At 49.4% G+C, this 23,506-nt stretch overlaps 1 protein-coding gene across 1 annotated transcript in view; it reads left to right on the plus strand.

Annotated features, from left to right (window-relative positions):
- The window catches only part of DNMT1 (DNA methyltransferase 1), a 75,464-nt gene that overhangs the window by 35,122 nt on the left and 16,836 nt on the right, over window positions 1-23,506 (plus strand). The window contains exons 18-24 of the mRNA XM_085535207.1: window positions 5,615-5,875; window positions 8,239-8,372; window positions 12,398-12,571; window positions 17,134-17,355; window positions 18,747-18,939; window positions 19,690-19,780; window positions 21,667-21,801. Coding sequence (XP_085391333.1) covers window positions 5,615-5,875; window positions 8,239-8,372; window positions 12,398-12,571; window positions 17,134-17,355; window positions 18,747-18,939; window positions 19,690-19,780; window positions 21,667-21,801 — 1,210 coding nt within the window. The remainder of the gene's footprint in view (window positions 1-5,614; window positions 5,876-8,238; window positions 8,373-12,397; window positions 12,572-17,133; window positions 17,356-18,746; window positions 18,940-19,689; window positions 19,781-21,666; window positions 21,802-23,506) is intronic.

Consider the following 23,506-nt stretch of genomic DNA (forward strand, 5'->3'; position numbering starts at 1 on the left):
CCCACCAAGCCCTCTACTTGGCCAGGTAATTAATGAATTATCATTAATTAACTAGGGTAATTAATTAGGTGGTAATTAGAGATGATCCCACCAAGCCCCTCTACCTTGTCAGGTAATTAATTACCATTAATTAAGGTTATTAAGGTCATTAGGGTCATATTAGGGGGTAATTAATTAGAGATGATCCCACCAAGCCCCTCTACCTGGCCAGGTAATTAATTAATTACCATTAATTAACTAGGGTCATTAATTAGGTGGTAATTAGAGGTGATCCCACCAAGCCCCTCTACCTGGCCAGGTAATTAATTACCATTAATTAGGGTTATTAGGGTCATTAGGGTCATAATTAGGGGGTAATTAATTAGAGATGATCCCACCAAGCCCCTCTACCTGGCCAGGTAATTAATTAATTACCATTAATTAACTAGGGTCATTAATTAGGTGGTAATTAGAGATGATCCCACCAAGCCCCTCTACCTGGCCAGGTAATTAATTATCGTTAATTAACGAGGGTAAATTAATTAGGTGGTAATTAGAGATGATCCCACCAAGCCCCTCTACCTGACCAGGTAATTAACAGTCATTAATTAGGGTTATTAGGGTCATTAGGGTCATAATTAGGGGGTAATTAATTAGAGACGATCCCACCAAGCCCCTCTACCTGGCCAGGTAATTAATTAATTATCGTTAATTAACTAGGGTCATTAATTAGGTGGTAATTAGAGATGATCCCACCAAGCCCCTCTACCTGGCCAGGTAATTAATTATCATTAATTAACTAGGGTCATTAATTAGGTGGTAATTAGAGATGATCCCACCAAGCCCCTCTACCTGGCCAGGTAATTAATTAATTATCGTTAATTAACTAGGGTAATTAATTAGGTGGTAATTAGAGGTGATCCCACCAAGCCCCTCTACCTGGCCAGGTAATTAATTATCATTAATTAGGGTTATTAAGGTCATTAGGGTCCTAATTAGGGGGTAATTAATTAGAGACGATCCCACCAAGCCCCTCTACCTGGCCAGGTAATTAATTAATTACCATTAATTAACTAGGGTCATTAATTAGGTGGTAATTAGAGATGATACCACCAAGCCTCTCTACCTGGCCAGGTAATTAATTAATTACCGTTAATTAACTAAGGTAATTAATTAGGTGGTAATTAGAGATGATCCCACCAAGCCCCTCTACCTGCCAGGTAATTAATTAATTATCGTTAATTAACGAGGGTCATTAATTAGAGATGATCCCACCAAGCCCCTCTACCTGGCCAGGTAATTAATTATCATTAATTAGGGTTATTAGGGTTATTAGGGTCATTAGAGATGATCCCACCAAGCCCCTCTACCTGGCCAGGTAATTAATTATCGTTAATTAACTAGGGTAATTAATTAGGTGGTAATTAGAGATGACCCACCAAGCCCCTCTACCTGGCCAGGTAATTAATTAATTATCATTAATTAACTAGGGTAATTAATTAGGTGGTAATTAGAGATGATCCCACCAAGCCCCTCTACCTGGCCAGGTAATTAACAGTCATTAATTAGGGTCATTAGGGTTATTAGGGTCATTAGAGATGATCCCACCAAGCCTCTCTACCTGGCCAGGTAATTAATTAATTATCGTTAATTAACTAGGGTAATTAATTAGGGGGTAATTAGAGATGATCCCACCAAGCCCCTCTACCTGGCCAGGTAATTAACAGTCATTAATTAGGGAATTAGGGGGTAATTAGCCCCATAACCCCCCTTACAACCCCATAACCCCACAACCCCTTTCCAGCCCCATAACCCCCCATATAACCCCATAACCCCCTTACAACCCCATAACCCCCCATGTCCCCCCATAGCCCCCCATATAACCCCCATAACCCCCATAACCCCACATAGCCCCCCATATAACCCCCCATAACCCCTTTCCAGCCCCATAACCCCCTTACAACCCCATAACCCCATTCCAGCCCCATAAACCCATTCTGGCCCCATATAACCCCATAACCCCTTTCCAGCCCCATAACCCCTTTCCAGCCCCGTAACCCCTTTCCAGCCCCATAACCCCATAACCCCCTTACAACCCTATAACCCCATAACCCCATTCCAGCCCCATAACCCCATTCCAGCCCCATAACCCCATTCCAGCCCCATAACCCCCCATATAACCCCATAACCCCTTAGAACCCCATAACCCCATAACCCCTTTCCAGCCCCATAACCCCATAACCCCCTTTCCAGCCCCATAACCCCATAACCCCCTTAGAACCCCATAACCCCATTCCAGCCCCATAACCCCATAACCCCCTTAGAACCCCATAACCCCATTCCAGCCCCATAACCCCATAACCCCCTTACAACCCCATAACCCCTTTCCAGCCCCATAACCCCATAACCCCTTTCCAGCCCCATAACCCCATAACCCCTTTCCAGCCCCATAACCCCATAACCCCCTTACAACCCCATAACCCCTTTCCAGTCCCATAACCCCATAACCCCCTTACAACCCCATAACCCCTTTCCAGCCCCATAACCCCCCATATAACCCCCATAACCCCTTTCCAGCCCCATAGCCCCCTTACAGCCCCATAACCCCCTTACAACCCCATAACCCAATAACCCCTTTCCAGCCCATAACCCCATATCCCCCTTACAACCCCATAACCCCTTTCCAGCCCCATAACCCCATATCCAGCCCCATAACCCCTTTAAAACCCCATAACCCCCTTACAATCCCATAACCCCATTCCAGCCCCATAACCCCATTCCGGCCCCATATAACCCCATAACCCCATACGTCCCTATAGGGTGACGGCCCTATGGGAGGACAGCAGCGGGGAGATGTTCCACGCCCATTGGTTCTGCCCCGGTTCCGACACGGTTCTGGGCGCCACGTCGGACCCCCCATAGACCCCATAACCCCCCATAACCCCCCATAACCCCCATATCCCCTCATAACCCCCCATAACCCCCCATAACCCCCCCCCATATCCCCCCATACCCCCCCATAACCCCCATAACCCCCATAACCCCCCATAACCCCCTATAAACCCCCCATAACCCCCCATATATCCCTAATAACCCCCCATAACCCCACATATAACCCCAATAACCCCCCATATAACCCCCATAACCCCCCATAACCCCCCATATAACCCTCATATCCCCTCATAACCCCCAATATAACCCCCATAACCCCTTTCCAGCCCCATAACCCCTTTCCAACCCCATAACCCCCCATATAACCCCATAACCCCTTTACAACCCCATAACCCCTTTCCAGCCCCATAACCCCCTTCCCCCTTTCCAGCCCTTTTCCAGCCCCATAACCCCATAACCCCCTTACAACCCCATAACCCCATTCCGGCCCCATATAACCCCACAACCCCTTTACAACCCCATAACCCCATAACCCCTTTCCAGCCCCATAGCCCCCTTACAACCCCATAACCCCTTTAAAACCCCATAACCCCATAACCCCTTTCCAGCCCCATAACCCCATTCCGGCCCCTTACAACCCCATAACCCCATATCCAACCCTATAGGGTGACGGCCCTATGGGAGGACAGCAGCGGGCAGATGTTCCACGCCCATTGGTTCTGCCCCGGTTCCGACACGGTTCTGGGCGCCACGTCGGACCCCCCATAGACCCCATAACCCCCATAACCCCCATAACCCCCTATAAACCCCCCATAACCCCCCATATAACCCTAATAACCCTCCATAACCCAACATATAACCCCAATAACCCCCCACATCCCCCCATAACCCCCCATATAACCCTAATAACCCCCCATATCCCCTCATAACCCCCCATATAACCCCAATAACCCCCCATATCCCCCCTTATAACCCCCCATAACCCCTTTCCAGCCCCATAACCCCATAACCCTATAACCCCATTCCAGCCCCATAACCCCTTTACAACCCCATAACCCCCCATAACCCCCCATATAACCCCCATAACCCCCATATAAACCCATATAACCCCCCAAAGCCCCCCATATAACCCCCATAACCCCCATAACCCCACATAGCCCCCCATGTCCCCCCATAACCCCCCATATAACCCCCATATCCCCTCATAACCCCCCATATAACCCCAATAACCCCCTTTCCAGCCCCATAACCCCATAACCCCATAACCCCCCATATAACCCCATAACCCCATATCCCCCTTACAACCCCATAACCCCTTTCCAGCCCCATAACCCCATAACCCCATAACCCTATAACCCCATTCCAGCCCCATAACCCCTTTAAAACCCCATAACCCCATTCCGGCCCCATATAACCCCCATAACCCCATATCCAACCCCATATGTCCCTATAGGGTGACGGCCCTATGGGAGGACAGCAGCGGGCAGATGTTCCACGCCCATTGGTTCTGCCCCGGTTCCGACACGGTTCTGGGCGCCACGTCAGACCCCATAACCCCCTATAAACCCCCCATAACCCCCCATATCCCCCCATATAACCCCCATATAACCCCCCATATAACCCCCCATAACCCCCCATATAGCCCCCATAACCCCCATATCCCCCCATAACCCCCCATAACCCCCCATATAACCCCCATAACCCCCATATCCCCCCATAACCCCCCATAACCACCCATATAACCCCCATAACCCCCATAACCCCCTATAAACCCCCCATAACCCCCCATATCCCCCCATAACCCCCCATATAACCCCAATAACCCCCCATATCCCCCCATAACCCCCATATCCCCTCATATCCCCCAATATAACCCCCCATATAACCCCCTTACAACCCCATAACCCCCTTACAACCCCATAACCCCCTTTCCAGCCCCATAACCCCATAGCCCCATAACCTTATAACCCCATATCGAGCCCCATAACACCTTTGCAGCCCCATAACCCCATAACACCCTTACAACCCCATAACCCCCTTTCCAGCCCCATAACCCCTTTCCAGCCCCATAGCCCCCCATATAACCCCCATAACCCCCCATATCCCCCCTTATAACCCGCCATAACCCCTTTACAACCCCATAGCCCCATTCCAGCCCCATAAAACCCCCCATAACCCCATTCCGGCCCCATATAACCCCATAACCCCATATCCAACCCTATAGGGTGACGGCCCTATGGGAGGACAGCAGCGGGCAGATGTTCCACGCCCATTGGTTCTGCCCCGGTTCCGACACGGTTCTGGGCGCCACGTCAGACCCCCCATAGACCCCATAACCCCCCATATAACCCCCCATAACCCCCATAACCCCCATATCCCCTCATAACCCCCCATAACGCCCCATAACCCCCCATAACCCCCCATAACCCCCCATATAACCCCCATATAACGCCCCATATAACCCCAATAGCCCCCCATATCCCCCCATAACCCCCTATAACCCCCCATATAACCCCAGTAACCCCCCATATAACCCCCATAACCCCCCATAACCCCCCATATAACCCTCATATCCCCCCATATCCCCTCTTATAACCCCCCATAACCCCCTTCCAGCCCCATAACCCCCTTACAACCCCATAACCCCCCATATAACCCCCATAGCCCCCCATATAACCCCCATAACCCCCCATATCCCCCCTTATAACCCCCCATAACCCCTTTCCAACCCCATAGCCCCATTCCAGCCCCATATAACCCCACAACCCCATTCCAGCCCCATAACCCCATATGTCCCTATAGGGTGACGGCCCTATGGGAGGACAGCAGCGGGCAGATGTTCCACGCCCATTGGTTCTGCCCCGGTTCCGACACGGTTCTGGGCGCCACGTCGGACCCGTTGGAGCTGTTCATGGTGGATGAATGCGAGGACATGCAGCTCAGCTACATCCACGGCAAAGTCAGCGTCGTCTATAGGGCCCCGTCACACAACTGGGCCATGGAGGTGGGCAGGGCCCTATATGGGCCATATAGGATGGGCTGGGCCCTATATGGGCCATATAGGATGGGCTGGGACCTATATGGACCATATAGGATGGGGACTGGGCCATATAGGATGGGCTGGAACCTATATGGGCCATATAGGATGGGCTGGGACCTATATGGGCCATATAGGATGGGCTGGAACCTATATAGGCCATATAGGATGGGGACTGGGCCATATAGGATGGGCTGGGACCTATATGGCCATATAGGATGGGGACTTGGCCATATAGGATGGGCTGGGACCTATATGGGCCATATGGGATGGGGACTGAGCCATGGAGGTGGGCTGGAACCTATATGGGCCATATAGGATGGGCTGGAACCTATATGGGTCATATAGGATGGGGACTAGGCCATATAGGATGGGCTGGGCCCTATATGGACCATATAGGATGGGCTGGGACCTATATGGGCCATATAGGATGGGGACTGGGCCATATAGGATGGGCTGGGACCTATATGGGCCATATAGGATGGGCTGGATCCTATATGGGCCATATGGGATGGGGACTGGGCCATATAGGATGGGCAGGGCCCTATATGGGCCATATAGGATGGGGACTGGGCCATGGAGGTGGGCTGGAACCTATATGGGCCATATAGGATGGGGACTGGGCCATATAGGATAGGCTGGGACCTATATGGCCATATGGGATGGGGACTGGGCCATGGAGGTGGGCTGGAACCTATATGGGCCATATGGGATGGGCTGGGACCTATATGGGCCATATAGGATGGGTTGGAACCTATATGGGCCATATAGGATGGGCTGGACCCTATATGGGCCATATGGGATGGGGACTGGGCCATGGAGGTGGGCTGGACCCTATATGGGCCATATAGGATGGGTTGGAACCTATATGGGCCATATAGGATGGGCTGGGACCTATATGGGCCATATAGGATGGGCTGGACCCTATATGGGCCATATAGGATGGGCTGGATCCTATATGGGCCATATGGGATGGGGACTGGGCCATATAGGATGGGCTGGAACCTATATGGGCCATATAGGATGGGGACTGGGCCATATAGGATTGGCTGGGACCTATATGGGCCATATGGGATGGGCTGGAACCTATATGGGCCATATAGGATGGGCTGGGACCTATATGGGCCATATAGGATGGGCTGGACCCTATATGGGCCATATAGGATGGGCTGGATCCTATATGGGCCATATGGGATGGGGACTGGGCCATATAGGATGGGCAGGGCCCTATATGGGCCATATAGGATGGGGACTGGGCCATGGAGGTGGGCTGGAACCTATATGGGCCATATAGGATGGGGACTGGGCCATATAGGATAGGCTGGGACCTATATGGCCATATAGGATGGGGACTGGGCCATATAGGATAGGCTGGAACCTATATGGGCCATATAGGATGGGCTGGACCCTATATGGGCCCTATAGGATGGGCTGGACCCTATATGGGCCCTATAGGATGGGCTGGAACATATATGGGCCATATAGGATGGGCTGGATCCTATATGGGCCATATGGGATGGGGACTGGGCCATGGAGGTGGGCTGGAACCTATATGGGCCATATGGGATGGGCTGGGACCTATATGGGCCATATAGGATGGGTTGGAACCTATATGGGCCATATAGGATGGGCTGGACCCTATATGGGCCATATAGGATGGGGACTGGGCCATATAGGATGGGCTGGAACCTATATGGGCCATATAGGATGGGCAGGGCCCTATATGGGCCATATAGGATGGGCTGGACCCTATATGGGCCCTATAGGATCGGCTGGAACCTATATGGGCCATATAGGATGGGCTGGGACCTATATGGGCCGTATAGGATGGGGACTGGGCCATGGAGGTGGGCTGGACCCCATATGGGCCCTATAGGATGGGCTGGGACCTATATGGGCCATATAGGATCATATAGGATGGGCCATTAATTATATAAAGTCAGCATTGTCTATAGGGCCCCGTCCCACAACTGGGCTATGGAGGTGGGCTGGAACCTATATGGGCCATATAGGATGGGCTGGAACCCATATGGGCCCTATAGGATGGGCTGGGACCTATATGGGCCATATAGGATGGGCTGGGACCTATATGGGCCATATAGGATGGGGACTGGGCCATATAGGATGGGCTGGAACCTATATGGGCTGTATAGGATGGGCAGGGCCCTATATGGGCCATATAGGATGGGCTGGAACCTATATGGGCCATATAGGATGGGTTGGGCCCTATATGGGCCATATAGGATGGTGGTGGGGGCAGCAGTTACATACACATCTATATGCATCCTATACGTTCTATACGTATACCTATAAGGCCCGTGTGTCAGCAGGGCGGGCTGGACATGGAGCTCAAGATGGCGGAGGACGATGGCGGCTCCTACTTCTATCAGCTGTGGTACGACCAGGAGTACGCCCGCTTCGAGACCCCCCCCAAATTACAGCCGACCGAGGACAACAAATACAAGTGGGCAATGGGGAGGGGGACACCCCCCTATACCCCGCTAATCCCCTATAGATCCCGTATAGATCCCCCTTCCCATCTCCTTCCCCTATAGATCCCATATAGATCCCCATATCCCCCCTATATCCCCCCAAATCCCCTATAGATCCCATATAGATCCCCCTTCCCATCTCCTTCCCCTATAGATCCCATATAGATCCCCATATCCCGCCTATATCCCCCCAAATCCCCTATAGATCCCATATAGATCCCCCTTTCTCATCTCCTTCCCCTATAGATTCCCATATCTCCCCTATACCCCCCCAAATCCCCTATAGACCCCCCTTCCCATCTCCTTTCCCTATAGATCCCCATATCCCCCCTATACCCCCCCAAATCCCCTATAGATCCTCCTTCCCATCTCCTTTCCCTATAGATCCCCCTTCCCATCTCCTTTCCCTATAGATCCCCATATCCCCCTATAGCCCCCATAAACCATCCCTTCCCATCTCCTTCCCCTACAGATCCCCCTTCCCATCTCCTTTCCCTATAGATCCCCCTTCCCATCTCCTTTCCCTATAGATCCCCCTATAGATCCCCATTCCCATCTCCTTTCTCTATAGATCCCATCTCCTTTCCCTATAGATCCCCCTATAGATCCCCCTTCCCATCTCCTTCCCCTATAGATCCCCATTCCCATCTCCTTTCTCTATAGATCCCATCTCCTTTCCCTATAGATCCCCCTATAGATCCCCCTTCCCATCTCCTTCCCCTATAGATCCCCATTCCCATCTCCTTCCCCTACAGATCCCCCTTCCCATCTCCTTTCCCCATAGATCCCCCTTCCCATCATCTCCTTTCCCTATAGATCCCATCTCCTTTCCCTATAGATCCCCCTATAGATCCCCCTTCTCATCTCCTTTCCCTATAGATCCCATCTCCTTTCCCTATAGATCCCCCTATAGATCCCCCTTCCCATCTCCTTTCCCTATAGATCCCCCTTCCCATCTCTTTTCCCCATAGATCCCCCTGTAGATCCTCCTTCCCATTTCCTTTCCCTATAGATCCCCCTATAGATCCATCCCTTCCCATCTCCTTTCCCTATAGATCCATCCCTTCCCATCTCCTTTCCCTATAGATCCCCCTTCCCATCTCCTTTCCCTATAGATCCCCTGATAGATCCCCCTTCCCATCTCCTTCCCCTATAGATCCTCCTATAGATCCATCCCTTCCCATCTCCTTTCCCTATAGATCCCCATATTCCCCCTATACCCCCCCAAATCCCCTATAGACCCCCCTTCCCATCTCCTTTCCCTATAGATCCCCATATCCCCCCTGTACCCCCCCCAGATCCCGTATAGATCCCCCTTCACATCTCCTTTCCCTATAGATCCCCCTATAGATCCCCCTTCCCATCTCCTTCCCCTATAGATCCCATATAGATCCACATATCCCCCCTATATCCCTCCAAATCCATCCCTTCCCATCTCCTTTCCCTATAGATCCCCCTACAGATCCCCCTTCCCATCTCCATTCCCCCCCAACCCATCCATCCCTTCCCCCTTCCCCCCCCCAAGTCCCCCCATCCCCTCGCCCTTCTCTCCCCTCCCAAACCCACCCATTTCTTCCTCCTTTCCCCCCCAACCCATCCATTTCCTCCTCCTTACCCCCCAAAATCCTCCATTTCTTCCTCCTTTCACCCCAAATCCATTTCCTCTCCCCCCCAACCCATCCATTCTTCCTCCTTTCACCCCTAAATCCTCCATTTCTTCCTCCTTTCCCCCAAAAATCCTCATTTCTTCCTCGTTTCACCCCAAAATCCTCCATTTCTTCCCCTTTCCCATCCAAAATCCTCCATTTCTTCCTCCTTTCCCCCTAAATCCTCCATTTCTTCCCCTTTCCCATCCAAAATCCTCCATTTCTTCCTCCTTTCCCCCTAAATCCTCCATTTCTTCCTCTTTCCCATCCAAAATCCTCCATTTTTTCCTCCTTTAGTCCCCAAATCCTCCATTTCTTCCTTCTTTCCCCCAAAAATCCTCCATTTCTTCCTCATTTCCCCCCAAAATCCTCCATTTCTTCCCCTTTCCCATCCAAAATCCTCCATTTCTTCCTCCTTTCACCCCTAAATCCTCCATTTCTTCCTCCTTTACCCCCCAAAATCCTCCATTTCTTCCTACTTTACCCCCAAAATCCTCCATTTCTTCCCCTTTCCCATCCAAAATCCTCCATTTCTTCCTCCTTTCACCCCCAAATCCTCCATTTCTTCCTCCTTTCCCCCAAAAATCCTCATTTCTTCCTCGTTTCACCCCAAAATCCTCCATTTCTTCCCCTTTCCCATCCAAAATCCTCCATTTCTTCCTCCTTTCACCCCTAAATCCTCCATTTCTTCCTCCTTTACCCCCCAAAATCCTCCATTTCTTCCTACTTTACCCCCAAAATCCTCCATTTCTTCCCCTTTCCCATCCAAAATCCTCCATTTCTTCCTCCTTTCACCCCCAAATCCTCCATTTCTTCCTCGTTTCCCCCTAAAATCCTCATTTCTTCCTCGTTTCACCCCAAAAATCCTCCATTTCTTCCTCGTTTCCCCCAAAAATCCTCCATTTCTTCCTCCTTTCACCCCTAAATCCTCCATTTCTTCCTCATTTCCCCCCAAAATCCTCCATTTCTTCCTCGTTTCCCCCCAAAAATCCTCATTTCTTCCTTCTTTCCCCCCAAAATTCTCATTTCTTCATCGTTTCACCCCCAAAATCCTCAATTTCTTCCTTGTTTCCCCCCAAAATCCTCCATTTCTTCCTCCTTTCACCCCCAAATTCTCCATTTCTTCCTCGTTTCCCCCTAAAATCCTCCATTTCTTCCTACTTTACCGCCCAAAATCCTCCATTTCTTCCTCCTTTCCCCCAAAAATCCTCATTTCTTCCTCGTTTCACCCCCAAAATCCTCAATTTCTTTCTTGTTTCCCCCCAAAATCCTCCATTTCTTCCTCCTTTCACCCCCAAATTCTCCATTTCTTCCTCGTTTCCCCCTAAAATCCTCCATTTCTTCCTACTTTACCGCCCAAAATCCTCCATTTCTTCCTCCTTTCCCCCCAAAATCCTCATTTCTTCCTCGTTTCACCCCCAAAATCCTCCATTTCTTCCTCCTTTCACCCCTAAATCCTTCATTTCTTCCTCGTTTCCCCCCAAAATCCTCCATTTCTTCCTCGTTTCCCCCCTAAAATCCTCATTTCTTCCTCGTTTCACCCCAAAATCCTCCATTTCTTCCCCTTTCCCATCCAAAATCCTCCATTTCTTCCTCCTTTCCCCCTAAATCCTCCATTTCTTCCTCTTTCCCATCCAAAATCCTCCATTTTTTCCTCCTTTAGTCCCCAAATCCTCCATTTCTTCCTTCTTTCCCCCCAAAATCCTCCATTTCTTCCTCCTTTCACCCCTAAATCCTCCATTTCTTCCTCATTTCCCCCCAAAATCCTCCATTTCTTCCTCGTTTCCCCCCAAAAATCCTCATTTCTTCCTTCTTTCCCCCCAAAATTCTCATTTCTTCATCGTTTCACCCCCAAAATCCTCAATTTCTTTCTTGTTTCCCCCCAAAATCCTCCATTTCTTCCTCCTTTCACCCCTAAATCCTCCATTTCTTCCTCGTTTCCCCCAAAAATCCTCCATTTCTTCCTACTTTACCCCCCAAACCCTCCATTTCTTCCCCTTTCCCATCCAAAATCCTCCATTTCTTCCTCCTTTAACCCCCAAAATCCTCCATTTCTTCCTACTTTACCCCCAAAATCCTCATTTCTTCCTCGTTTCACCCCAAAAATCCTCCATTTCTTCCTCGTTTCCCCCCAAAATCCTCCATTTCTTCCTCCTTTCCCCCAAAAATCCTCATTTCTTCCTCGTTTCACCCCAAAATCCTCCATTTCTTCCCCTTTCCCATCCAAAATCCTCCATTTCTTCCTCGTTTCCCCCCGAAATCCTCCATTTTTTCCTCTTTTCCCCCAAAATCCTCCATTTCTTCCTCGTTTCCGCCCATAAACCCCCCCTTTTCCCCCTTTTCCCCCCCAGGTTCTGTATGAGCTGTGCCCGTCTGGACGAGGTCAGACAGAAGGAGATCCCAAAAGTGGCCGAACCAATAGAGGAAGGGGACGGGAAGATGTTCTACTCCATGGCCACCAAGAACGGGGTCCAATATCGCGTCGGGGACGGCGTCTACCTCCTGCCCGAGGCCTTCTCCTTCAGGTTGGGGGGCCTTGGTTGAGATAATAGGGGGGAGGGTGGTCTGTGTTGGGGTATTATGGGGTAAAAATGGTTTAAGTTGGGTTATTATGGGGTAAAAATGGTTTAAGTTGGGGTATTATGGGGTAAAAGTGCTTTAAGTTGGGTTATTATGGGGTAAAAATGGTTTAAGTTGGGGTATTATGGGGTAAAAATGGTTTAAGTTGGGTTATTATGGGGTAAAAATGGTTTAAGTTGGGGTATTATGGGGGAATGATGGTCTAAGTTGGGTTATTATTGGGGTATGATGGTGTAAGTTGGGTTATTATTGGGTTATTATGGTGTAAGTTGGGTTATTATGGGGTAAAAATGGTCTAAGTTGGGTTATTATGGGGTAAAAGTGCTCTAAATTGGGTTATTATGGGGTAAAAGTGCTTTAAGTTGGGTTATTATGGGGTAAAAGTGCTCTTAGTTGGGGTATTATTGGGTTATTATGGTGTAAGTTGGGTTATTATGGGGGAACGATGCTCTGTGTTGGGTTATTATGGGGGAATGATACTCTAAGTTGGGTTATTATGGGGTAAAAGTGCTCTAAGTTGGGTTATTATGGGGTAAAAGTGCTCTAAGTTGGGTTATTATGGGGTAAAAGTGCTCTAAGTTGGGTTATTATTGGGGTATGATGGTCTAAGTTGGGTTATTATTGGGTTATTATGGTGTAAGTTGGGTTATTATGGGGGAAAAACACTCTAAGTTGGGTTATTATGGGGAAAAAACGCTCTAAATTGGGTTATTATGGGGGAACGATGCTCTAATTTGGATTATTATGGGGTAATGATGCTCTAAGTTGGGTTATTATGGGGCAGAAACGCTCTAAGTTGGGTTATTATTGGGTTATTATTGGGTTATTATGGTGTAAGTTGGGTTATTATGGGGGAAGGATGATCTGAGTTGGGTTATTATGGGGTAAAAGTGCTCTAAGTTGGGTTATTATGGGGTAAGGATGGTCTGTGTTGGGTTATTATGGGGTAAAAGTGCTTTAAATTGGGTTATTATGGGGTAAAAGTGCTCTTAGTTGGGGTATTATTGGGTTATTATGGTGTAAGTTGGGTTATTATGGGGAAACGATGCTCTAAGTTGGGTTATTATGGGGGAAGGATGCTCTGTGTTGGGGTATTATGGGGTAATGATGCTCTAAGTTGGGTTATTATGGGGTAAAAATGCTCTAAGTTGGGTTATTATGGGGGAACAATGCTCTAAGTTGGGTTATTATTGGGTTATTATGGTCTAAGTTGGGTTATTATGGGGGAACGATGCTCTAAGTTGGGTTATTATGGGGGAAGGATGCTCTGTGTTGGGGTATTATGGGGTAAAAATGGTTTAAGTTGGGGTATTATTGGGGTATGATGGTCTGTGTTGGGTTATTATGGGGTAAAAATGGTCTAAGTTGGGTTATTATGGGGGAAAAGCGCTCTAAGTTGGATTATTATGGGGTAAAAGTGCTCTTAGTTGGGTTATTATTGGGGTATGATGGTGTAAGTTGGGTTATTATAGGGTTATTATGGTGTAAGTTGGGTTATTATGGGGTAAAAGTGCTCTAAGTTGGGTTATTATTGGGGTATGATGGTCTAAGTTGGGTTATTATTGGGTTATTATTGGGTTATTATGGGGTAATAATGGTTTAAGTTGGGTTATTATGGGGTAAAAGTGCTTTAAGTTGGGTTATTATGGGGGAATGATGCTCTAACTTGGGTTATTATGGGGGAATGATGGTCTAAGTTGGGTTATTATTGGGTTATTATGGTGTAAGTTGGGTTATTATGGGGGAAGGATGCTCTAAATTGGGTTATTATTGGGTTATTATGGTGTAAGTTGGGTTATTATGGGGTAAAAGTGCTTTAAGTTGGGTTATTATGGGGGAATGATGGTCTGTGTTGGATTATTATGGGGTAAAAGTGCTTTAAGTTGGGTTATTATGGGGTAAAAGTAGTTTAAGTTGGATTATTATGGGGGAATGATGCTCTAAGTTGGGTTATTATGGGGCAAAAACACTCTAAGTTGGATTATTATGGGAGAAGGATGCTCTAAGTTGGGTTATTATTGGGTTATTATGGTGTAAGTTGGGTTATTATGGGGGAATGATGATCTAAGTTGGGTTATTATGGGGGAATGAGGCTCTAAGTTGGGTTATTATTGGGTTATTATGGTGTAAGTTGGGTTATTATGGGGGAACGATGCTGTAAGCTGGGTTATTATGGGGTTATTATGGTGTAAGTTGGGTTATTATGGGGGACTGATGCTCTAAGTTGGGTTATTATGGGGCAAAACCACTCTAAGTTGGATTATTATGGGGTAAAAATGGTCTAAGTTGGGTTATTATGGGGGAATGATGATCTGTGTTGGATTATTATGGGGTAAAAGTCCTTTAAGTTGGGTTATTATGGGGCAAAAACACTCTAAGTTGGATTATTATGGGGGAATGATGGTCTAAAATGCTCTAAGTTGGGTTATTATGGGGGAATGATGCTCTAAGTTGGGTTATTATGGGGTAAAAGTGCTCTAAGTTGGGTTATTATTGGGTTATTGAGTTATTATTGGGTTATTATTGGGTTATTATGGTGTAAGTTGGGTTATTATGGGGGAACGATGCTCTAAGTTGGGTTATTATGGGGTAAAAATGGTCTAAGTTGGGTTATTATGGGGTAAAAATGCTCTAAGTTGGGTTATTATTGGGTTATTGAGTTATTATTGGGTTATTATTGGGTTATTATGGTGTAAGTTGGGTTATTATGGGGGAACGATGCTCTAAGTTGGGTTATTATGGGGTAAAAATGGTCTAAGTTGGGTTATTATGGGGTAATGATGCTCTAAGTTGGGTTATTATTGGGGTATGATGATCTGTGTTGGGTTTTTATGGGGCAAAAACACTCTAAGTTGGGTTATTATGGGGGGACGATGCTCTAACTTGGGTTATTATGGGGTAAAGATGCTCTAAGTTGGGTTATTATGGGGGAATGATGGTGTAAGTTGGGTTATTATGGGGTAAAAGTGCTCTAAGTTGGGTTATTATGGGGGAAAAATACTTTAAGTTGGGTTATTGTGGGGAAACGATGTTCTAAGTTGGGTTATTATTGGGTTATTATGGTGTAAGTTGGGTTATTATGGGGCAAAAACACTCTAAGTTGGGTTATTATGGGGTAAAAACACTCTAAGTTGGGTTATTATGGGGTAAAAACACTCTAAGTTGGGTTATTATGGGGGAACGATGCTCTAAGTTGGGTTATTATTGGGTAAAAATGCTTTAAGTTGGGTTATTATGGGGGAAAAACACTCTAAGTCAGGTTATTATGGGGAAACGATGCTCTAAGTTGGATTATTATGGGGTAAAAGTGCTCTAAGTTGGGTTATTATGGGGTAAAAGTAGTTTAAGTTGGATTATTATGGGGGAATGATGCTCTAAGTTGGGTTATTATGGGGGAATGAGGCTCTAAGTTGGGTTATTATTGGGTTATTATTGGGTTATTATGGTGTAATTTGGGTTATTATGGGGTAAAAGTGCTTTAAGTTGGGTTATTATTGGGTTATTATGGTGTAAGTTGGGTTATTATGGGGGAACGATGCTCTAAGTTGGGTTATTATGGGGCAAAAACACTCAAAGTTGGGTTATTACGGTTGAACGATGCCCTGCATTGATCACTTATGGGTCATTTCACTCTATGGGGTTATTATGGGGGAATAATGCTCTTATTTGGGTTATTACGGTTGAACGATGCCCTGCATTGATCACTTATGGGTCATTTCACTCTATGGGGTTATTATGGGGGAATAATGCTCTTATTTGGGTTATTATGGTTGAACGATGCCCTGCATTGATCACTTATGGGTCATTTCACTCTATGGGGTTATTATGGGGGAATAATGCTCTTATTTGGGTTATTACGGGTGAACGATGCCCTGCATTGATCACTTATGGGTCATTTCACTCTATGGGGTTATTATGGGGGAATAATGCTCTTATTTGGGTTATTACGGTTGAACGATGCCCTGCATTGATCACTTATGGGTCATTTCACTCTATGGGGTTATTATGGGGGAATAATGCTCTTATTTGGGTTATTACGGTTGAACGATGCCCTGCATTGATCACTTATGGGTCATTTCACTCTATGGGGTTATTATGGGGGAATAATGCTCTTATTTGGGTTATTATGGTTGAACGATGCCCTGCATTGATCACTTATGGGTCATTTCACTCTATGGGGTTATTATGGGGGAATAATGCTCTTATTTGGGTTATTATGGTTGAACGATGCCCTGCATTGATCACTTACGGGTCATTTCACTCTATGGGGTTATTATGGGGGAATAATGCTCTTATTTGGGTTATTACGGTTGAACGATGCCCTGCATTGATCACTTATGGATCATTTCACTCTATGGGGTTATTATGGGGGAATAATGCTCTTATTTGGGTTATTATGGTTGAACGATGCCCTGCATTGATCACTTATGGATCATTTCACTCTATGGGTCATTCCTTTAGACCCTAATATCCCCCCCAATCATTCCCCCCCCACTTTGCCCCATAGCGTGAAACCAGCCAGCCCAGCCAAGCGCCCCAAAAAAGAGGCAGTGGATGAAGATTTACACCCCGAGCACTATCGTAAATACTCCGAGTACATCAAGGGCAGCAACCTGGACGCCCCCGACCCATATCGTGTGGGGCGCATCAAGGAGATCTACTGCCACATCCGCAGCAATGGGAAACCCAACGAGGCCGACATCAAACTGCGCATCTGGAAGTTCTACCGGTGAGAGGGGGGCGGTGGGACGGTCCTGGAAGGGAGGAAGAAGGTTGGGATGGGAGGGTCCTGGAAGGTTATAGGAGCATTGGGTAGGTTGGGGTGGGACGGTCCTGGAAGGGAGTAAGAAGGATGGGGTGGGAGGGTCCTGGAAGGTTATAGGAGCATTGGGTAGGTTGGGGTGGGAGGGTCCTGGAAGGTCAAAGAGCTGGGGAATGGTTGGGTTGGGTTGGGTTGGGTTGGGTTGGGTTGGGTTGGGTTGGGTTGGAAGGGTCCTTGAAGGTCAAAGAACTGTGGAATGGTTGGGTTGGGTTGGAAGGATCCTTGAAGGTCAAAGAACTGTGGAATGGTTGGGTTGGGTTGGAAGGATCCTTGAAGGTCAAAGAACTGTGGAATGGTTGGGTTGGGTTGGGTTGGGTTGGGTTGGGTTGGGTTGGGAGGGTCCTTGAAGGTCAAAGAAGTGGGGAATGGTTGGGTTGGGTTGGGTTGGGTAGGTTGGGTTGGGAGGGTCCTTGAAGGGCATTGGAACATGGGAAGGTTGGGTTGGGAGGGTCCTTGAAGGTCAAACAATCATGGAATGGTTGGGTTGGGTTGGGAGGGTCCTTGAAGGGCGTTGGAACGTAGGAAGGTTGGGTTGGGAGGGTCCTTGAAGGGCATAAGAAGGTTGGGTTGGGAGGGTCCTTGAAGGGAGTAAGAAGGTTGGGGTGGGAGGGTCCTGGAAGGGAGTAAGAAGGTTGGGGTGGGACGGTCCTGGAAGGTGAAAGAGCTGTGGAATGGTTGGGTTGGGTTGGGTTGGGTTGGGTTGGGAGGGTCCTTGAAGGGCATAAGAAGGTTGGGTTGGGAGGGTCCTTGAAGGGCATTGAAATACAGGAAGGTTGGGGTGGGAGGGTCCTGGAAGGGAGTAAGAAGGTTGGGGTGGGAGGGTCCTGGAAGGGAGTAAGAAGGTTGGGGTGGGAGGGTCCTGGAAGGGAGTAAGAAGGTTGGGGTGGGAGGGTCCTGGAAGGGAGTAAGAAGGTTGGGGTGGGAGGGTCCTGGAAGGTCAAAGAACTGGGGAATGGTTGGGTTGGGTTGGGGTGGGACGGTCCTGGAAGGGAGTAAGAAGGTTGGGGTGGGACGGTCCTGGAAGGGAGTAAGAAGGTTGGGGTGGGACGGTCCTGGAAGGTCAAAGAACTGGGGAATGGTTGGGTTGGGTTGGGTTGGGTTGGGTTGGGAGGGTCCTTGAAGATCAAAGAATGGGTTGGGTTGGAAGGGTCCTCGAAGATCAAACAATCACGGACTGCTTTGGGTTGGGAAGGACCTTAACTCTCCCTTTGGAGAAGCAGCTCTGAGCAGAGGAGATGGGGCAGGTCTTGTGTTCAGGACCCCCCCTATGACCCCCCATAACCGGGAGCTCTTTGCAGCCCCGAAAACACGCACAAATCCATCAAGGCGACGTATCACGCCGACATCAACCTCCTCTATTGGAGCGACGAGGAGACCACGGTGGATTTCCGCGCCGTTCAAGGCCGCTGCACCGTGGTGTACGGAGAGGATCTGACCGAGAGCATCCAGGAGTATTCATCTATGGGGCTGGATAGGTTCTATTTCTTGGAGGTGAGTTGTGGGGCTGGATAGGTTCTGTTTCTTGGAGGTGAGTTGGGGGGCTGGATTGAGTTGGGGGGCTGGATAGGTTCTATTGGAGGTGAGTTGGGGGGCTGGATTGAGTTGGGGGGCTGGATAGGTTCTATTTCTTGGGGGTGAGTTGGGGGGCTGGATTGAGTTGGGGGGCTGGATAGGTTCTATTATTTCTTGGAGGTCTTGGAGGTGAGTTGGGGGGCTGGATAGGTTCTATTGGAGGTGAGTTGTGGGGCTGGATAGCTTCTATTTCTTGGAGGTGAGTTGTGGGGCTGGATTGAGTTGGGGGGCTGGATAGGTTCTATTTCTTGGAGGGGAGTTGTGGGGCTGGATAGGTTCTATTTCTTGGAGGTGAGTTGTGGGGCTGGATTGAGTTGGGGGGCTGGATAGGTTCTATTATTTCTTGGAGGTCTTGGAGGGAGTTGTGGGGCTGGATAGGTTCTATTTCTTGGAGGTGAGTTGGGGGGCTGGATTGAGTTGGGGGGCTCAATAGGTTCTATTATTTCTTGGAGGTCTTGGAGGTGAGTTGGGGGGCTGGATAGGTTCTATTTCTTGGAGGTGAGTTGGGGGGCTGGATTGAGTTGTGGGGCTGGATAGGTTCTATTGGAGGTGAGTTGGGGGGCTGGATAGGTTCTATTATTTCTTGGGGGTGAGTTGTGGGGCTGGATGGAGTTGGGGGGCTCAATAGGTTCTTTGGGTCCTTATTGGTTCTGGTTGTTTCTCTTTTAGGCTTACAACGCCAAAACGAAGAGCTTTGAGGATCCACCCAACCATGCGCGGAGCTCCGGGAATAAGGGGAAGGGGAAAGGGAAGGGGAAAGGTGAGGGTTGACCTGTAAGGACCTGCCCATCCCAACCCTTCCCTGGTTGACCTGTAAGGACCTTTCCGACCCAACCTTTCCTTGGTTGACCTGTAAGGACCTTTCCAACCCAATCCTGCCTTGGTTGACCTGTAAGGACCCTTCCAACCCATCCCAGCATTTCCCTGGTTGACCTGTAAGGACCTTCCCATCCCAATTAGTCTGTGGTTGACCTGGAAGGACCCTTCGGACCCAATTCAACCCTTCCCTGGTTGACCTGGAAGGACCCTCCCATCCCAATGTTTCCCTGATTGACCAGTGAGGACCCTCCCAACCCAACCCAAATCTTCCCTTGTTGACCTGTAAGGACCCTCCTAACTCAAACATTCCCTGTTTGACCTGTAAGGACCCTCCCAACCCATCCCAACCCTTCTCTGGTTGACCTGTAAGGACCTTTCCAACCCAATCCTGCCTTGGTTGACCTGTAAGGACCTCCCAACCCATCCCAACCCTTCCTTGGTTGACCTGTAAGGACCTTTCCGACCCAATCCTGCCTTTGTTGACCTGTAAGGACCCTTCCAACCCATCCCAGCATTTCCCTGGTTGACCTGTAAGGACCTTTCCAACCCAATCCTGCTTTGGTTGACCTGTAAGGACCCTCCCATCCCAATGTTTCCCTGATTGACCAGTGAGGACCCTCCCAACCCAACCCAAATCTTCCCTTGTTGACCTGTAAGGACCCTCCTAACTCAAACATTCCCTGTTTGACCTGTAAGGACCCTCCCAACCCATCCCAACCCTTCTCTGGTTGACCTGTAAGGACCTTTCCAACCCAATCCTGCCTTTGTTGATCTGTAAGGACCCTCCCAACCCTCCCCAACCCTTCTCTGGTTGACCTGGAAGGACCTTTCCAACCCAATCCTGCCTTTGTTGATCTGTAAGGACCCTCCCAACCCTCCCCAACCCTTCTCTGGTTGACCTGGAAGGACCCTCCCAACCCAATGCTTCCCTGATTGACCTGTAAGGACCTTCCTAACCCAAACATTCCCTGGTTGACCTGTAAGGACCCTCGTAACCCAAACCTTCCCTGTTTGACCTGTAAGGACCCTCCCAACCCTCCCCAACCCTTCTCTGGTTGACCTGTAAGGACCCTCCCAACCCAATGCTTCCCTGGTTGACCTGTAAGGACCTTTCCAACCCAATCCTGCCTTGGTTGACCTGTAAGGACCCTCGTAACCCAAACATTCCCTGTTTGACCTGTAAGGACCCTTCCACCCCAACCACTCCCAGATTGACCTGTAAGGACCTTCCCATCCCAATTAGTCTGTGGTTGACCTGGAAGGACCCTTCGGACCCAATTCAGCCCTTCCCTGATTGACCTGTAAGGACCTTTCCGACCCAATCCTGCCTTTGTTGACCTGTAAGGACCCTTCCAACCCATCCCAACCCTTCCCTGGTTGACCTGTAAGGACCCTCGTAACCCAAACATTCCCTGTTTGACCTGTAAGGACCCTCCCAACCCAACCCTTCTCTGGTTGACCTGTAAGGACCTTTCCAACCCAACCCAGCCCTTCCCTGGTTGACCTGTAAGGACCTTTCCGACCCAATCCTGCCTTTGTTGACCTGTAAGGACCCTCCCAACCCTCCCCAACCCTTCTCTGGTTGACCTGTAAGGACCTTTCCAACCCAATCCTGCCTTGGTTGACCTGTAAGGACCCTTCCAACCCTCCCCAACCCTTCTCTGGTTGACCTGTAAGGACCCTCCCTCCGATTCTACATCCCTTACACCCCCATATCTACGCTGCTCAATGGGGCAGAACCATCGGCATAACAATAGAGTAAGGAAGGCAGGATTCCCCCCATGGAATAGGGGGGGATCGACGTCACTTTGGGGTCTCCATCCATAGGGAAAGGCAAAGGGAAATCGACGTCTGCCTGCGAGCAGAACGAGCCCGAACCCACCGAGCTGAAGCTGCCCAAACTTCGCACCCTGGACGTGTTCTCTGGTTGTGGGGGGCTCTCGGAGGGATTCCACCAAGCAGGTGAATGGCAATGTTCAGCTCTGCCCCACATCCAGCCCCACATCCCACCCCACGTCCTTATACTTATCCAGGTGTATCGGAGTATCCCAATCCTATGCCCATCTCATCTTATCCCGTCCATCCCAATTCAATCCATCTCATCCTCATCCCGTCCCATCCCATCCCATCCCAATCCCATCCCATCCCATCCCATCCCATCCCATCCATCCCATCCCATCCCATCCCATCCCATCCCATCCCAATCCATCCAATCCCATCCCATCCCATCCCATCCCATCCCATCCCATCCCATCCCATCCCATCCCATTCCATCCCATCCATCCCATCCCATCCCATCCCATCCCATCCCATCCCATCCCATCCCATCCCATCCATCCCATCCATCCCAATCCCATCTCATCCCATCCCATCCCATCCCATCCCAATCCATCCCAATCTAATCCATCCCAATCTAATCCATCCCATCCCATCCCATTTCCATCCCCATCCCATCCCCATCCCCAGCCCCACATCCCACCCCATAACCCACCCCCCTTTCCTCCATTCCCAGGCGTATCCGAGACGTTATCCATCCCATCCCATCCCATCCCATCCATCCCAATCCATCTCATCCTCATCCCATCCCATCCCATCCCATCCCATCCATCCCATCCCATCCCATCCCATCCCATCCCATCCCAATCCATCCCCAGCCCCACATCCCACCCCATAACCCACCCCCCTTTCCTCCATTCCCAGGTGTATCCGAGACGTTATCCATCCCATCCCAATCCATCTCATCCTCATCCCATCCCATCCCATCCCAATCCAATCCATCCCTTCCTATCTATCCCATCCCATCTCATCCCCATCCCTTCCCCATCCATCCCATCCATCCCAATCCACCCCATCCCATCTCATCCCATCCCATCTCATCCCATCCCATCCCATCCCATCCCATCCCATCCCATCCCATCCCATCCCAATCCACCCCCAGCCCCACATCCCACCCCATAACCCACCCCCCTTTTCTCCATTCCCAGGCGTATCCGAGACGTTATCAATCCCATCCCATCCCATCCCGTCCCATCCCATCCATCCCAATCCACCCCATCTCACCCCATCCCATCCCATCCCACCCCCAGCCCCACATCCCACCCCATAACCCACCCCCCTTTCCTCCATTCCCAGGTGTATCCGAGACGTTATCCATCCCATCCCAATCCATCTCATCCTCATCCCATCCCATCCCATCCCATCCCAATCCAATCCATCCCTTCCTATCTATCCCATCCCATCTCATCCCCATCCCATCCCCATCCATCCCATCCCATCCCATCCCATCCCATCCCATCCCATCCCATCCCATCCCATCTCATCCCATCCCATCCCATCCCATCTATATCCCATCCCAATCCATCCCATCCCATCCCATCCCACCCCATCCCATCCCATCCCATCCCATCCCATCCCATCCCATCCCATCCCATCCCATCCCATCCCAATCCATCCCAATCCAATCCATCCCAATCTAATCCATCCCATCCCATCCCATCCCATCCCATCCCATCCCATCCCATCCCATCCCAATCCATCCCAATCCAATCCATCCCAATCTAATCCATCCCATCCCATCCATCCCATCCCATCCCATCCCATCCCATCCCATCCCATCCCATCCCATCCCATCCCATCCATCCCATCCCATCCCATCCCATCCCATCCC

The sequence above is a fragment of the Coturnix japonica genome, unplaced genomic scaffold (genome assembly GCF_054131305.1).
Source record: "Coturnix japonica strain WE unplaced genomic scaffold, WE-NBRP24 Scf111, whole genome shotgun sequence".
Classification (NCBI taxonomy): domain Eukaryota; kingdom Metazoa; phylum Chordata; class Aves; order Galliformes; family Phasianidae; genus Coturnix; species Coturnix japonica.